This window comes from Perna viridis, chromosome 7, assembly GCF_037379345.1.
Source record: "Perna viridis isolate PV_CMFRI_1.1 ecotype Kerala chromosome 7, ASM3737934v1, whole genome shotgun sequence".
In the NCBI taxonomy this organism is placed as follows: Eukaryota; Metazoa; Mollusca; class Bivalvia; order Mytilida; family Mytilidae; genus Perna; species Perna viridis.
In genome coordinates this window covers 13544304-13559790 of record NC_142451.1, presented here as the reverse complement: position 1 = coordinate 13559790, position 15487 = coordinate 13544304, and the positions used below count along the sequence as shown (strand labels likewise).

The 15487-nt window shown below is 32.2% G+C and overlaps 1 protein-coding gene across 1 annotated transcript in view; it reads right to left on the bottom strand.

The window, feature by feature from the left end:
• LOC148611397 (uncharacterized) overlaps positions 1–15487 on the bottom strand; it is a 16001-nt gene extending 514 nt beyond the window's left edge. Inside the window, exons 1-15 of the mRNA XM_088591912.1 lie at positions 15351–15487; positions 12968–13090; positions 12371–12565; positions 10234–11149; positions 9460–9523; positions 8247–8373; positions 7474–7635; positions 6771–6878; positions 5874–6029; positions 5148–5538; positions 4319–4407; positions 3657–3696; positions 3260–3390; positions 1958–2087; positions 182–306 (exon numbers count right to left, since the gene is read on the bottom strand). Of these exons, the coding sequence (XP_088448038.1) occupies positions 182–306; positions 1958–2087; positions 3260–3390; positions 3657–3696; positions 4319–4407; positions 5148–5538; positions 5874–6029; positions 6771–6878; positions 7474–7635; positions 8247–8373; positions 9460–9523; positions 10234–11149; positions 12371–12565; positions 12968–13090; positions 15351–15413 (2820 nt within the window). The 5' untranslated portion in view covers positions 15414–15487. The remainder of the gene's footprint in view (positions 1–181; positions 307–1957; positions 2088–3259; positions 3391–3656; positions 3697–4318; positions 4408–5147; positions 5539–5873; positions 6030–6770; positions 6879–7473; positions 7636–8246; positions 8374–9459; positions 9524–10233; positions 11150–12370; positions 12566–12967; positions 13091–15350) is intronic.

Sequence of the window (15487 nt, the reverse complement as noted above, 5' to 3'; positions counted from 1 at the left end):
AAGGTTTGTGTAAACATATGTTTTATTACCAATTTTGTTCACCCATTTACAATATCTTTTTTGACAGATATAATTTTTTTTAGGAAAATTACGTACATGTACCCTACCAAACATATTAAATAAAAAAACATACAGGAAGACACCATAAGCAAAGATTGCAGATAAAATACTTTTTACAAACCTTCAAGAACTTGACATAAGATTTGAGGTATTGGCTCAATATAATTTTCCTCCGACCACTGTCTGAAAACTGAAGTAATGAGGTTACATCTTGTAATATCTGGGAGTATGACAACTCAGGACGATCTGTTAACAAAAAAGATCTAATGGTTATATTTGCCTTTACATTTGTCATATATGTTGGGAAAATTGCCTTAACATTTGTGACATTTCATTCTGGAAGCCGTCTAAACCTTTGTGAAATTTCATTCTGAAAATTGCTGAAATGTTTGAGCCACTTTGTTGTTGAAAATTGCCTTAATCTAAGTGATATTTCATTCAAGAAATTGCCTTAACTTCTGTGACATTAAGCAGTGAAAACTGTCTAAACCTATGTGACATTTCATTCTGAAAGTCGCCTGAACTTTTATTGCAACATTTATCATTGAAAGTTGCCTAAACACTTGTGACATTTGGGTTCGAAAATTGCCTAAACCTTAGTGACATTAGTTGTAAAAGTTGCTTAAATCTTTGTGACATTTAGGTTAAAAAATTGTCTAAACCTATGTGACATTAAGTTTTAAAAATTCACCTAAGGATAATGCAGGGGGTGTTTAGTCTATACTTTTGACAACTCTCTTAAAATTGTAATTGTGTCCAGTTTATCTCATTAGAAATTTGAGAACCAATAAAGCAGGTGAAGGAGGTTGGGAAATTGGGAAAAAAATGACTTGGTTTATAGAGATCTATAGGGAGAAATACTGGCGAGAATTATCTTGGTTTATAGAGATCTATAGGGAGAAATACTGGCGAGAATTATCTTGGTTTATAATGATCTATAGGGAGAAATACTGGCAAGAATTATCTTGGTTTATAGTGATCTATAGGGAGAAATACTGGCGAGAATTATCTTGGTTTATAGTGATCTATAGGGAGAAATACTGGCGAGAATTATCTTGGTTTATAGCGATCTATAGGGAGAAATACTGGCGAGAATTATCTTGGTTTATAATGATCTATAGGGAGAAATACTGGCGGGAATTATCTTTCAATCAAATTTTAACTGAAGTGTTTAAATACTGGTACTAACATTTTTGGCATTTTTTTATATCATAAATGTGATTTTCTAAAAAAAAATAATGTTGTTTAAAAGTTGACATAAATTTCAGATGTTTTCTTTCTATACCTAATTCTAAGGGGAACTTGAACTAAATGATTTTTCTCAAGGACATGGATAAATTTTGGTTGCTGACCTTGACCCCAAAGATTCCATTCAGTAAAAATTTTCATACAACATTTATTATAATGGTAAATTTCATGAAATTCCAGGGTTTTCATTTTCACAACCGATGCCTCAATTATTTTCAAGAACATGCAGACATTAATATTCAAAACAATTTTTTCTTGCAATATATCGTCAGTTTCAACTGAGGGGGAGACAACTATATTGCTATTCTTCACAATTCATAATTACACATAAAATTCCCTTATTTCTTGGAAAATATATTTATATTTACATAGTATATTTTAAAGCAAGGCAAATAAAAACAAAATGCATTTTCATGCATGATTCTGACTCTGACAGACTTAAGGTTTCTCATAAGTCAGGTGAATCCAGAATTGATAAAAAAAAAAAAAAGAACCACCTCAATGGAGGTAAAATTCAGTGGGCTTGATTTAGCCCAGGTGACTATTACCATTACATTAGAATGACAAAATTCATTTGAATGCCAAAACTGTGGGCTTGAGATTTATCAATGTACAGTTAACTCTTAATTAAATAACAGTTATTATGTACCTGTTAAACTATTCAATGGTAGATTCCTACATAGGACTTTATATGACAATGTAAGTTTCTTCTCTTTAATCAGCTGACTGATGAACTCCATGCAACCTGACCACATCCCCTCTACAACATTCGGTAAGACCTAACAAATAACAAGCATGGCAGTTATAGCTAATTTCCAATAAAAGTTCAAAAACCATAGGAAAAAATGTTGAAAGAAAATTTGTGTCATTGGTCCAGTGTGTTACATTTTTGTTAGCCAAGGGTTATGGCCCTTGAACGGGGCCGTAACTCTTTACGAGCGAAGATGAGGGTGTCATTTTGATCTTACTACATATACTAAAAATATACGAAGTTAAGACCCACAGAATATCTTAAACCATTATTTAGATGTTCATGAGATGTAAAGCTACCATATTCTTCCCTGTATTCTGTGCAATTGTGTAAACCATGCACCCCCTTCTTGGCAAGGGAGATCGATGAAAAAAGTTTGTGGAAAGCAAGGAAAAATCACCAGCAGAAGACCACATTGAGATGAAAGGATTCTGGAAAATTCTTTGTAATGTGTATCCTTTCATCATTAATCTTTTAAATAAAAGTATCTTTCTAATGTTTCCCTACATTTGCAAGCTATTTATTGATTAAAATACAGCGATGTATTGGATCAATCCAACGAGTCATTTAAATTGGGTACATTTCTTGTTCGTATACAAATCAGGTGTTTCACTAAAACATTGGCGTCGAGTCAAACTGTTTATAAAAAAAAAAAGATGTTTTAATTTGCCAAGCTTTGGCAACAGTTTACCAAGCAGATTAAAGGATTGGTGAAAAAATGTTTTACATCTTTGAAATTGATCCTTTGTAATTTGATAATTAAATAATGGGCCTAAGGACAGGTTGGTACTCCCGTTACTTGATGATCCACTGCAGACAAGTTTTAATTAGAATGGCGTAATAAGAAGCTAGTTGTAGTTTTGTATCAACTATGTAATGCTAGAAAATGGCACTGATGGATAAACAACTATTAAATAGCAGTAAAACTTAGTTTATTTCAAATTAAACTGTTCTCAAAAATAAAAAATGGCTCAATGTTGTCTATTGTTGACAACTTCAGTTCTGATTCCCGACATGTTTCCAGAAAAAATTTAGAACTCATTGTTTTGGTGTATGCAGCGTACCCCCGTCCTAGAACAAAGAAAAAGTTGAAAAAAGCATGCAGAATACACAGAGGAATACAGTAGTTATTTTTAAATGTATGACGAGAGCTCCATTACATTGTAAACCAAAATGCAAAATGTACATTTCAATATTTACCTGTGTAAGAGCCACAACAATGTCATGGTAAAGAATTTGTATAGAAACTCCAGCAATATGTTTGGTGATGTATTTAGACATATTATCACTAACTGTTACCAGTCTAAGTAAATATACCATTGTGTTACTACCTGCAATGAAATTCATAGGTACTCATAAATAAAGAATATACTGGATGAAAATAGTCCTTTTTAGTATTAAGGCCAGATAGATTCTTTACTTCAAAACTTACAATTAGGAACTTTCAGAGAAATGTTGTCAAAGTCAAATTTCTTTTCAATGAAGTGACTTTCAAATTTCAAAAAAATCTTTTAAAAATAATATGAAAATGTTTTCATTGGCGAACATTGCACATTGCAACCTATCCTGATTATCATATGGTAACAAAATAACATACCTTCCATTTTCAATAAATCATTGACTGTATTTTGACAGAGCTGAAAAGTAAATCTGTATATATAGAATAAAATAAAATATTAACAGCAACATCTTTTATTTACAGCAATGTTTATATCCTCAACTTTATGTCTTTACAATGTTACATGATTATGCTTTTTAAAAAAAAAAAAAAAACATATTCTTTTAGAATAGAAGATGTTGTTAAATGTAGAGGAAAAAATATTCAGAGCAGTTTAAAACATTTTTTTCCTATAAAAGCAGATATTCAGGCTTAAAAGAAACTGTAAATTCAGAAACAATTGCAATGTTTCCATTATTGTTAAAATAAGATGAATTAAAAATCATACATGTACTATGTAGATTTCGATTTAGAGATGCAGGAATTTTCTCAAAATTGCAATAAGTAATGCACACAAATAAATCTGAATTTGGAGTTTACAAACCAGGTTAGTATAGAAAATATAAAATATGAAATGATGTCTCAACTTCTACAATGATAGTAGCCTAAATAGTGGAAAAGAAGCTTGTGAAGTCACTATAAAGAATAACAATGAAACATCTCCAATGCACTTCAGAACCATTTTTCAGGAATTACTTACATTGAGTATAACCTTTAAAAGATATGAAAAGTATTAAGTACCCCAGCATATATTCAGTTACCTGGTCAATTCTGTCTGGTAAAACATAGTCTGCTACCAGTAACTGTATACTTAAGTCAACAAAGGACAAATTCTCTTCCAACCAGAGACCTACAATAGACAACATTTTAATGACAATAGCAAATTAATTTATCAAAGTTTTTACACAGATGTCAACAATAATAAATAACATGAAGTAACAAGTTGCATGCTTTGTCGTGCAAGAGTTACCACCCCACTTGTTCCACATAGTGAAAAATAAGAAGTTAAAATCAGGCTGCAATCAAATTATCTTGCAACCTATTTCCCATTTATATGAAGCCACATCAAAATTTGAAATTAATTATTTATCAGGGGACAGGATTCTGACTGACATACAGAATGATGATAGATGGACAGGGTGATTCCAATATACTACCCACTACCCCAGCACTATCAAATACAGTGAAACCTGTCTAAACCAAACCATGAATAAAGCAAAAACCTTTCTAAACTGACCACTTTTTAAAGTTTAAATGTATTTTGAACAAAAAGGGTTCTTTGGTATAGACTGGGTTCACAGTTTTAAGAATAAAATCCTGAAATACCACAACCAGTGATAAACTCATAGATAAAATGTACCAAAAAAAAAGAATAGATAATAATATAAAACAATGCATAAAAATAAACAGGAAACCTATGGTTTGGTAAAATTAATCCATAGAATTTAAATGAGTTAGATAACAGAAAACATAAAAAAACCCACAATTAAATATCAATTAAATATTGAATATATTCAAACCAAACAGCTCTTTCAAAAAGATTCAATAACATCTTAAAAATAACAAAAAACATCATCACATGCTGAATACCTGCTGGTTGTAAGAAGTCATGACAGAGGTACCTCCTCTGGCTCAGCCAAGTCCAAAACCTCTGAATACTGCTCTTAATCTTCAACTTTTCATTTAAGAAAACATCATCTTCATCATATAAACCAATGCACTCATGTGCCAGTTCACAGATACATAGAAACATCACAGGAAGGTGGATTTCAGTGAATAGAGTTTTCAAGTACACTTCCTCTGTATTAGGTAAGGTTTTGAACATACCAGGAACACCTTCTATAACTTCTAATAAAAACTCCATAGAAAAGTTTGTTGTGATTGGAGACATTGTTGTATACAGATGTTCTACATTCAAATATGGGACAACAACATGGTTTAGTAACTGTACAACATCTAAGAGGGATTTTGACTCTTCAACCTGTTGAAATACAGCAGCTATGGAGTTTTTAAAAATGAGCTATGTCCAGCCTTCAGAAAATACTTTAATGTGATGTCACACTAATAGATTTTTTAACTGATGCTCATCAACAATGTATTTTCTATATGAAAAGTTGTTTACATCTTCATATGAGATGAGCCTTCAAAGAAAAATAAGCACTTTAAAATAAGATAAATGATCTGTATATTTGCTATTGTAAACTTGATTAGATTGAAATATAAGAAGAGCTTTGTGTATATGTGTTAAGACAACACTATTGTGTTTTAATCAAAATACAAAAATATGAGACACTAAATAAAAACTTGGAAACTTACGCTGCATAATGCTGAAACAAATTGAAGAATATTTCTGTGTTCCTTATGAGACAGATGTGTGGATGCCAAGTAACTGGTCAGAGTGCTTACAAGAAGAGTCATGTGACTGTTGCCATGGTGACATGTTCTACAGATATCTGGCACAGCTTTCAGAATCTGAAATGGAGAAGTAAGTATAAATTACTCATCCCAAAAACAAATAAGACATTGTCAGATTCTTTAAGCCAATTACTGATTTACGAAGCTTAAGTTCAGAGAGGTGTCCCACAAACAGACTTGAGGTAGACCTAGGGTAAGGGACATAACTCTTGAAATTAGTGATATGTTTGTATCATATTCAATTTCACCAGAACCTATCAAGCTTTCTTTTGAAACGGAATGAAATAAATCCAAATTACTTTGATGCTTACATGAGATTATGTCAAATGCTGAATACAAACGTTCCAATGATTTGTAAGAGTTGTGTCCCTTACCCTAGGTCTATCTCCTTAAGTGACATTGTATTTTGATATTTATAACAAGGCTATCATCCCTACTTTGGGAAAATATCAAGATTATACCTTCTACTATAGTAGCTGACATCACAATAAATGTTGGCTTAGAAAATGATCACGCAATCAAAGAGTCAATAATTCAACCTTAAAGCATTTTTTTTTAAAAATTGATAAGACATGGTGTTTCTAATACAACTTGTTCAGACAGGTCCAGGCTTAATCCTCATTCATGCTGGCTTGTCCTATGGAATTGTCACATGACCTTGCTTGATTAATAGGGTTTCAGAAAATATAATATCTATAATTGTAATAATTTTAATCAATCTTTCTGAAAAGATGAATTTTTATTTCCCGATAAAGAACTAAGTTTCTCAACCATTTTACAACACGAGTAACCATATACCTCTGTATACATGACAACTTGGTTTTTGGATGATATTGCTCTGTCTACTAGGTTCTCCAGAACTAGTTCTGGGTCTTGTAAAAGTTGTTTGTAGACTTCTTCTTTCCCCTGAATAAGATGAACATTTATCAACACTTATATCTATTAAAAGGCAAAAGCAGCATTTCACCTTTTTTCAATTGAGATATACATTTCATACACATACCTGTGTACATGTATCTGGAATACTGCGTCATCTTAATAAAGACGAAACATCAGCCACATTTTCTATGTAGATGCTCTATAACATGAATAGCTAAAAATAGTTCTGCCAAAAGTGACATACATTTGAAATAATGTATGCAGTTAGAAAGTGGTAGTTAGAACACAGATGAACATTGTGTGTAATAGGAAGTCATGCATATCCCTGTTGATTGAAATATCAGCAGTATAACAACATAGCAGTGTCTTATCGACAAAGTCAAATGAAATATGAGTACAATTATCTTTGTCCCTCATAGGAAAAGCTGTAAATCATTATCAAATGACAAAAACTACTTGTAATATTAATTTAATAGTGAGATGTACATGTATTTCCAGAAGTACATTACATTCCTTTTTAACACCATCTTATACATGCTATACAAACAAATGAACAGCACAAATGAGACAAGGAATCAACTACCTCATATTTTCATTTGCTTTCAATCTTATTTCTACTTACAGACGTAGATGATGAACTTGTTAGTTTATTGAATACAGCAGTTATCTCCCCTGATCTGACTACTCTATCTGCCTTTGGCCAGTATCTGTATTTTGTGTACACATAATCTAAATGTTTATTCTTCATGTCTTTGGGTAGCTTTACAAAGGCAGATGTAATCAACTAGAATAGAACATAACATGTAAAATGACAAAGATGAATATGAATCATCATGGGACATTATCTCTTGCCCTACAATGGTGACATCTCAAATGGTTTAAGATGAAAAATGTGGTAGATCTTGCATTATATGCTGGAAAATACTGCAAAGATGTCATATTTGGTATACATTGTGCTGCCTAAAATCCTTTTGCCAGTTACATGACCTTAAGTTAAATGCCAAGAAATCAAAGCAGTTCTCCTTAGTCATATGACCGAAACAGGTTGACCAGGCACCTTTGAATTTTTTTTCAAGTTATTCTTCAAAAGGTGGTTCATCAGGCCTTTTAACCAAGTAAAGATCAACATTATCCTGAAATATCTTCACTGTATGTGTTGTAATTATCTTTACTGATTATCTTATCTTATTGTACAAATACAACAATAAATTTCCCATTATAATTCTAAACGTCTTAACAACTGTTCTGCCATATTTACTTCAGGAATTCCTTGAAGCAAAAACTAACAAAATCAGACGAAATCAAAAGTAAAATAAAGAACTATAATGACCAAAGACAGAATTGAAAAATCTTATATTTGCAAAATAGCGGAAGAAAATCATCTCTGCAGCTTACGTGTTTGACAGCTGATAACTCCTGGTCCGACAGATACTCCTCCAACTCTTTATACAAATCATACATTCTCATCATGATTTGATCTTCCACTAACAAGTCTATGTTGTTCAGCAGTACCTCTTTTAATCTGAAAATATACATCAACAGGGTGTTTCTGGGGTAAGTAATAAGTCAGATCTGTCATGTGACCCATCAACATGAGGAAATAAGATGATCACAGAAAAATCAGTTTCTGGACATTGAAGTCATTACAAGAGATGAGTTATATCATCACTTTGAAGTCATTACTAGAGGTGAGGTATGGGGGTCAATATATCATCACATTTAAATCATTACTAGAAATGAGGTATGGGGGTCAATGTATCATCACAATGAAGTCATTCCTAAAGGTGAGGTATGGAGTCAATATATCGTCACAATGAAGTCATTCCTGGAGGTGAGGTATGGGGCCTATATATCTTCTGAACATTGAAGCCATTCCTGGAGGTGAAATATGGGGTCAATATATCACCACATGGAGTAATCTATTGTCACCTTGGCAGATGCAAGGTATCAATTCAACTTAGTTTTGAGACAACACTTTTTCTTCATAACAACAATGTCTAATTTTCTGTATCACCACATGACAAATGCTATCAAAAGTACAACCAATGATGGGACTTGAAAGTGAGTCCCTGTGATGTGTAGTAAGCTACTATCATTTCATTTATAACACTTTTATATAACAGTAGATATTCTTCTACTTACATTAAATACTTATCCTCTTAGCATAAAGTAAGTTTATCAACAAACAAATAATAGGGTTTTTTTTAATTCGTTTATCCCGTGCTTGGAGGAGTAGCAGATGCTACCAATTCCAAAGTATCTGGTATGACTTGGAAAGTGATGGAATCCACAACCTCTTACACTTGAGGTTAGCATGCTCTATGTACCCCACCACATGAAGGCACTTCATACCTTTTCAAGAAAAAATCTTAAAACTAAACATTAAACATGAAGAGTATAAAAAATATTACATGTACATAAGCTTAAAGTAAATACTACTCTGGGACTAAAATTTTAGACAGTGTATTTTTTATGCAAATTCAAAAGTCACTGCAGTGATTAGTCATATTGGATCAAAATGTTATCAAGTTTTTTCACAATTATTTCAGTATTCTGTACATTTTATTCATATATTAACTTGTACCAACTTTTTATAGTTTTTACATACCTTATACTTTTCCAAACAGATGAACCATTAAATGATTTGTTAGTTAGAAGCAATGAAATACAATCTAAAATATAAATAAGAACTTTTTACATTGCTGGTACAGTCTTAAAATACACAAACAGCTAAACAATGTCTTTACAAACTGTACATGTCAAATACATATGTTTGTCATTCAATCATTTTACCAGATTTTTATTTTACAAATACACAAGAAAAACTGTGAACAAAGCTCACTTGGTGATATCCTGCCCCTCCCCCAGAAAACATATAGGAAACCCCATAAATGATTTAAGGTAATGAGATGGAAGAATGTGCACAATGGCACAGAATTTGTGGAAGTTTCATCAAATTCCATTCAGCTATTTAAGAGTAGTTGCAGATTAAAAGATGGCAATCCTTGCAATTGGACTACAGACAAATGGCAAAGTTAATATTTTGCATCAGAGAGCCAAAAAAGTCACTCAGCCAAAAAAAGTGAATGCACACAATAGGATTATGTTATAAAAAATCTATGAAAGTGTCATCAAAATCCATTTAGGAGTTTCAGGGGAGTTGCAGCTTAGAACTGGGGACAGACAAATGGATCACTATATACCTCATGTTTTTAAAGCAAGTGGTATAATGAACAATCTTAAGAATAAATCGATATGAGTATGCAAAACTTGTAATAAACAGAATGAAAATATTTGTGCAATACAAAAAACATTTTTGTACTGTACATTTTGATAATTTTGGGCTTGTAATACCAGTACATTGATCATACCATAAATTTACCTTTATAACCATGCTGTCTAGAGTCAATTCTCCAAATAAAACTGTCTAAATCAAAACTACATGTATCTACAATATCAATGCCATTGAATATTTCAGTTTGAAGTTGACCTCCTTCTAAATGCTGGAGTATTTCTGAACACAGTTTCTCAGTATCATGGAACATTCTAGAACTACATTCTAGATGTATACGTTTGATCAACAGTTTCACTTTGTCTTCTGATCTACAAGCTATCTGTACATGCAATGGACATTGGGAGAGCTGGGTATTTGAAGAATGTGATTCAAAAGAAGCCAAAGGTTTTAACTTTTCCATAACACTTTGCCACAGGTTCCAAGGAAAATTCTGCTTTAAACTCTGGATTTCATTAACATTAAGGTCCAGCTGAGACACAACTGAAGGAAATTTACAATATTTTCCCAAACCATGTTCCTTGAAGAAAGTTTCGGAGGGAAAATTGTTTGTATTATTTAGAAACTCAATATTTTGTCCTTTAATATTAAAACTCAACCATTTTTTAAGACTGTCTGTATTCTGTTCACCAGACCATGTAACAATTACTCCAAGTAATTGTAATTGAAAGTAATGATTTGTTTCAGAATCTTGTGGCACATTTTGTACAGTGTAACCTTTACTAGTTCCATTTAAAACATTTTCAAAGTAAAGATTCAGGTCACAATTGTCTAACCCTTTTAAAACTGTCTCTACCAAAAATGATGAGAAATTTTCTTCACTAGAACATACTGCAGAAAAGGAATTCACAGTGGAATTTGTGAGTAACCTAGACAGGAGAAACTCTAGAATACTAAATAAAAACGAAACATTGGCTTCAGATTGTGATGGTGAGGCTGTGACAAGACAGTGGAGAATTTCCTTGAATATATTCAGTCCAATTTCTGTTTCAATACATTCCAATCTCTGAAACATAAGAAAATAGAAAAGTAAAGTTGAAATTTGTAAATATCACAAAGGCCACTGTAATGTGAATGACGGACACTTCTAAAGGCTACAAAACATAATATTGGAGGGTAGGTTCAGCTTAAATAGCACAGTATAATTAATTTTGGTCAAAGATCACTATGATTTCAGGAAAATAAGCTGCGACATGTCATTCTCCATTGTCATTTCTTGACTTTTAATGAGCAACTCGGCAGGTGCTTCTCTAAAAGCAGAGGACGCTTACCCTACCGGTGCACCTGGTCCATGCTCCCAGTTTTTAGTGGAGTCCAAGTTGCTCATTTGCTTTTGTTACTTTGTATATATGATTTTAGTTACTTTATGTTCTTTGTTGTGTATGTCTGTTATCCATGTCTGGTCTTTGTCCCTGGATAACATTCTTTTGATTACCGCTATAACTGTTTCCTTGATTGCTCTTTCAAACTTATAGATACATGTGACACACAACTATTGTTCTATTCCTGTTGATTAGACTTCCAAGGTGATTTATTGGTAAGTCCAAATGTGTACTACATCATAAAATTTGCAATGAATAGCACACTACGTAAGCAAGACAAAAATTGACACTAAGACTAAATTAATCTTAGTGTGAGTAAGCTCACAGATAGAATGCTCTAGGATTTAAATTGACTTAAAATTTCAAGCTCCTAAATTTGATTATCTCCATATGAAGGAAGAAGACAAAAACTAGATTCATTCATACTTATCTACATATGATGCCATATCTATCTATATATGTAATTTAAAATCCCTTGAATTGTTCAAAAGTTTTGCACTTATATGAATGAGGACAAATGGGGGGATTTACAATGTATATTTCAATAATTTACCCCTAACTTTGTTTGCAGGGGTATAAAAGTACAACCTGATGATATCCTTTAAAGCCAAAATAAAATAATTAACTCTTCTTGCCTGTCATGAACAACATATGTTGACTTTGATGTAACAAGCTTTATCTTCTATTTTATTCACAGAAGAAGACTAAATCATTCCATTGTTGTATGCAAGGTAATTAAACATCTTTACTTAACAATGTAATACATGAAACTCTGAAGCAAGAAAAACCTTTATAATTTTTGTAATGAATCGAGAAATCAAGATTCAAACTATAACTTTGTTGCTTGAGTACACAGAGATGAAATACAAATACAGAAACTGGAAACTTTCAGCCTGAATACTTACAGATAAACAAAGTGACTTCCATCCACATCTTTTGACAATTTCTGTATATAATACACCATCTATGGCTGGCAGAATTTCAGCCAACACATCAGTTTTATCAAGTACTGTATTTTCATCTATGATTCGCTGGGATTTGTCATGTGACTGACAAACTTTATATAGTAAAAGGTCATGCAGTTTCTCGTGCCATTTAATCTGATTTAAAAAGAGATTCATTTATCTAAAAAGGTAATCTAACATCAAGAAATTATTAACATGACCATTTATTCTCCCCATGATTTTGAAATATAACAGTCAGAGAGCATTCTAACCAAAACTATTTTATATTTGAGATAGCAATAAATTAAAATCATAGTGCTACAAAGCACAGTATTGACCAAGAGAGAACACTGATTTACCCACACTGGAACAACTTCATGGTTACACTGAACATTTAAGATTTCTTTAGATTCTAAAAAACAAAATTATCATATAAGACATTTATTACATTCTACTTCTGAATAAATTGAAATGCAAGTGTGCATTCTTAAATCACAGTACATTTAAAATATAATAGTATACATAATAATTAAAACATATTCCTTTTTGAAAACTGACCTGTTCCTGTAGTGTACTTTCATCTTCTAAGCCATTCACAATTTCCTCTACAGCATAAGCAATTATCTCTCCCGGTTTTCCACATTTTTCAGAGGATATCAGCAATCCTTTCCTACTACCAAACTATATATAAAAAAATATAAATTTCCTATTTGTGTATACAATGTAGGTCAAATATATGCACAATACTGTGAAAGTACTTTAATTCATGGATACAAATTTTTGTGCATTCATGGTTTCAGGTTTCCAGTTTATGAACCTACATTGTATGGAATTAACTATTGTGGTTTGGCTTACCCATGAAAACCAAGGTAATTTATGATGATTTTTGGCAAATTTCTAAGTTCAAAGGAGTATAACTCCTACAAAAATTGGGGGAACAAAATTGCCTGGTAATATGCACAACTACATGTACATATGATGTTCTTGCTACAAACCACATTTCATAAAATTTAGTTCAATAGTTTCAGGAGTTGCACTGAAAAGGTAATTTATGTAGATTTTTGACAAATTTTCTACGTTCAAATAGGCATAACTCCTACAAAAATTAGGGGATAAAAATTTCCTGCTGAGTTCTCCCCATAATTTTGTGTCACAGACAAGCCAAAAACAATACGTCTCCCCACCAAAGTTGAGGGAGACATAATGAAATTAGGCACATACAAATGTATCATTTATGGTAGAACTTCCCAATGCACAGATTTGGCTGGAAAACATAATATACAACACAATGTACATGTAGTAGCTGCAGTTTAAAGGAATAATTAACATGTACATTGGTACAATGTTATATGCTATAAAACTTTGAACGGACAAAAAATTAATTCCTTGTAAAAATAGCTGTAATTTCTTTCAGTCTAAATATTAAGTTGACAATATGAAAGTCAACATTTTTCTATCATTGTGAAGTGAATTGAATGAACAGCCCAAATACTGTACATGTAAATGCATGTGGTATACTTATTTTCACTGTTTTTGCAGTGGACAGAAAAGTGCAAAAATAAAACCCACTAAATTTATTTTTAGCTCTAAATAAGGCTAATTTTTTTTTGAAATATCCAAAAATTTATACGCCAAATATTTTCACTCAAAAGAATCATCAAAAATTAGCAACCACAAAAAATTAATATGCTTAGTTAAAATAGTATGTGTATCTCCGCTGTTCCACAGTTGCTGTTGTCAAGAACCTAACCCGCATTAGAACAAATATTACTCTGATTACTCTGTATTATCCAAATTGAAGCATAGCTTTTTCTAAGATAGGAAAGGCAATAATGTTCTTGTTTGGAATTAGCAGCTGTCAGTTGCATCTGAATTTTGTTTACGTCACATGATACATGTATGTGTAAAATATTCCAACAGTACATGGAAAACTGCAAAATTTCCGGTATCAGTACAAATTAATCTGACCAGCTAAAACTGAAAAGAGTGATGCTAGATATGCTCTTCAGGATAATTGTAAAGTATGGCAAAGTGATACAAAGTCAACAAGCATTTTGAAAGCAGGGGGAAATGGTGGATGGGGTTGGGATTTTGGAAAAACAGTTACTCATTCACTCAAAATTATAGCACAGTGCCCATAGTGCGCTCTAACTAAAATTCGGTTCTGTAGTTTTAGAGGAGTAGAGTAGAAATTATTCTTTAGAGAATGATTGGCTGTTCATAATGAGTGGTAGATCCAATCAGGATCCATTTTTTAATTGTCAAACCCTGACCTGCTGATTGCTCCTCAGAAATCATTCACCTGTCATAAAACGTACCTGTTTAAACAGCAATTAACACCTTTTGTCAGATTTATGACTCTTTAATTCAAAGAAATGAGATTGAAACACAAATTTAGGGGTTTAAATTCAGAGTTTTTCAGGTGATATAGACAAAATCTGGTTTTAGGACAATTTTGACCTGAAAAATCGTGTTAGCAAGACAAATAGTAAAAATCATGAAAACACAATTAAAATTAAATCCTGTAAGTTGGCAGGTATGCTGACAGAAGTGACAAAATTTCTCGACATAGAAGTAGACAATGCCCTAGTGCAGAGGCACTGTTTTGTCTACAAATTATAGGACATTGAGCTCCATCCATCATAACATACAGTAGCCTAAATTAGTATACTATTAGGCTATTCCAATTCAGATCATGGCGCCAAAAAATTTAAGCATTACAAGATGCTTAATAATAAAAATTTTTTCATATGTACTTTGCATACCTAGTAAAAGAATAGAAGAGGCAGGTTTATACTGAGTGTGGTAAGGCAGAAATATACATGTAATCGTATGAATGAAGCCGAGTACGGCGAGTTTGTGTCGAAACTGCAAACGTTCAGCATTTTTTGTTTTACGAAAGCAGAGATGTCTATCGAATGAAAAAATCGACTTGAAATACCTGTTTTTGGACAAGACTGAATGCTGCATGTAAAACAGCAATCTCTGGTGAATAAAAACTCATATTAACGTCTTAGACTTAGAGCGTCACAACTTTAATTTTTGTGGGAGAACATTTTATCTCCGCAATTGAAGAAC